Below are 2,645 nucleotides of genomic sequence, written 5' to 3'. Positions count from 1 at the left end.
GGTGATGGAGTTCATTCTGTTTCCCTCCCACTAGCCAGTCGGTTAGACACCATTTCCTGTGCGTACTCAGCCCATTTCCACCTAGTGCTGCTGAGGACCTCTGCAACCGTAGGGCCCGCCGCCACCTCTGCTCTGTTCTTCCCCCACTGCACCAACACCTCACCTGGCATCCTTGCTGTTGGCAAGTACCATCTCCCTTTGGGCTCTTTTTCTTCTTGGGCCACCCTGTCCCCAGCTGTCTGCAAGCCTCACTCCCTCACTTGCAGGCCGTTCGCTCCATGAGCCTTGACTTACCCTCCACCTGAGTAGCACCCTAGTCCTCTCCTTGGCTGCATTCTCTGTCCTTGTCCAGGATGGCTGGCCCTCATCACCGCCTAATTCCATTCAGGGGGTGCCGCTTGCTTGTTGACCTGCCATCTGTCTCTTCCACTTAGAACAAATCCTGAGCAGGTGGGCATGGAGGGTGTCCACGCCCAACCTCTAGGCAGTGCCTGCTCATGAAAGAGTATCTCTTGCCATCCATTAAGTTCCCGCAGGTCCAGGGATGGGGTTTCTGTGTTTTCCAGTGGCATTAGGTCTGGACTGCAGTGAGTGTGCAGTGAGATGTCTGGTGTAGACGTGCCATCTGAAGATCTGTCTGGATCTGTTCAGATCCTGAGCTTGGGTAGCGAGAGTTCACCTAATAAGAGTTTGAGAATTTGGGGAGTGGGCAAAATGCATTTGCCAAATGAATACTGGAAAAGGAAGAGACAGGTAAGACAGCAGCACGAAGCAGAGCTGTTGGGGCCACCAATTCAGAGGACATTTGTAGGGATCACTTCTATGGCCCAGGCTTCCCACTGGTGGTTACCATTATCCAGGTGATGATGGTGACACCTGAACTCACTACCAGAGGGGACCCTCTGTTCAGGACATTTATTTAAGAAGAAAGAAAGTGTGGAATGCCTCTTTAGAAGGTCTCCCATCATTAAAATAGTTTAAATCAGTGTTTGGAGATTCCCTTCCTGGGCACTGTGCCTAAGGTGCAAGTTCCGGATCCTGTTCTAGCCTAGGTGCTTTGCAGTGGGGCGGTGTGCTAACGGGGCATCGTCTCATTCTGTTTACTGTCACGGCAGTGGCTTCACCACTAACGGAGGTGCCTGCTCCAACCTGAAATCCACAAAGCTATTTGAGGTTCTGGGCACTCTGGAGGATGGGTTCGGCCATCGCAGAAAGGAGATCTTCACCGCCTCGCCCAATGGTGCCGCGGGGGACTTCACTGATGAAAACTTGGAGGATGAGGATGTCCGACCAGGTGCCCACCTGCCCAGCTGTGTGCTGCATGCCTCTGTTTTGCCTGAGGATGATGGCAGCTGCGGCAAGGAGGACCGGCAGCTACCGCTGCCCTTGAAGAGGCGGAGGGCAGCGGGGCCACAGTGGGTCTGGACCAAGAGGGACATCTGGTCAGACTTCAGCAGTTGGCCGGTGTCGAACTCTCATATGGAGCACCTCAGGAGCCAGAAGCTGAGTCCTGTAGGCCTCTTCGAGGTTTTTTTTTTTTTTTTTTTTTTTTTTGATGAAGGAATAATCAATTTTATTGTTAATGAAACCAATCGTTATTCTTGGCAGAAAAATGTCTGCCTGGGTCTCAAGGCCCAGGAACTGAAGTGTGTTTGGGCATTCAGATTCTGAGCGGGTATATATCCTATCCCACGAGAAGGATATTTTGGGAAACTTCTCCCGATTCGCATTGCCATCTTGTGGCGGACGCCATCAGGAGGGACATGTTCGAGCTGATCTTCTCGTACCTGCATTTTGCAGAAAACAGCGAGCTGGACCACAGCGACAGATTCACCAAGGTAAGGCCTTTCCTCGTGTGGATGAACCGCAGTTTCCAGCAGCACGCGCCTTTGGACGAGTTCTACAGCTTCTGCGTGTCCTCATGTGAGTACTTTGGGCGGAGCGCGTCTCTGGAGGCCTGCAGGGTGGTAGGGGTGGTTGGGCTGCCGGGTCTGGTGTGGCACTACCACCAGCAGCTACCTGGTGTGGTTTGAGCCCTCGCAGGGCACGCTGTTCACTAGGCTGGGCGGAAATCTTACTTTGGAGTATAGCTGAGTCCTAGAGAGGACAATCAAATGTAACCAAATCCTTTAGAGAAACTTTTCATGAACAGTAAAAAGGTTCTACCATTGTGTTCTATTGATTATAATCTAAGATATAGGCAGTAGTATATAAAAATTATATAAATATGATGGATATCTTAATCATATTTATTACACTTTAATCCCATACTGTCAAACTTTCCAAGCATAATCTGCCTCAAATTTATCCAGAGGGCTAGATATGTAGTTTGTATTTTCTTGATAAAAATATTTTCACAATACACACATATTCTTATGTGGAATCAATTTTTATAGTGTGAGATAGTAATCTGGTTTTCACCTAAAGTAGGTGGTTTGCATTACTTATTAAAAGTTATATATATGACCCCACTGATTTAAATTCTATCTTTATACATTTCTGAAGTTTGGGGGACGGTATTGAAATATAGGAAATAATTTCTATTGGAAAACTTAGTAAAATACATTCCAGAAGAATAAAAGAAACACATGTAAAAGTTTGGACCTATCAAAAATCAAAGAAAGCATGTTGAATATCTTCTCTTT

The 2,645-nt window shown here is 47.9% G+C and overlaps 1 protein-coding gene across 1 annotated transcript; it reads left to right on the top strand.

The window, feature by feature from the left end:
- The first annotated feature begins 603 nt into the window (after positions 1-603).
- LOC105309347 (piggyBac transposable element-derived protein 2-like) lies at positions 604-2,094 on the top strand. The gene is given in 4 exon segments (XM_011385473.1): positions 604-753; positions 1,048-1,648; positions 1,651-1,975; positions 1,977-2,094. Coding segments are annotated over 4 exon segments (1,194 nt in total).
- The last annotated feature ends 551 nt before the right edge of the window (positions 2,095-2,645 follow it).

Source organism: Pteropus vampyrus, unplaced genomic scaffold (assembly GCF_000151845.1).
Source record: "Pteropus vampyrus isolate Shadow unplaced genomic scaffold, Pvam_2.0 Scaffold723, whole genome shotgun sequence".
In the NCBI taxonomy this organism is placed as follows: domain Eukaryota; kingdom Metazoa; phylum Chordata; class Mammalia; order Chiroptera; family Pteropodidae; genus Pteropus; species Pteropus vampyrus.
This window is presented reverse-complemented; position numbering and strand designations above follow the sequence as displayed.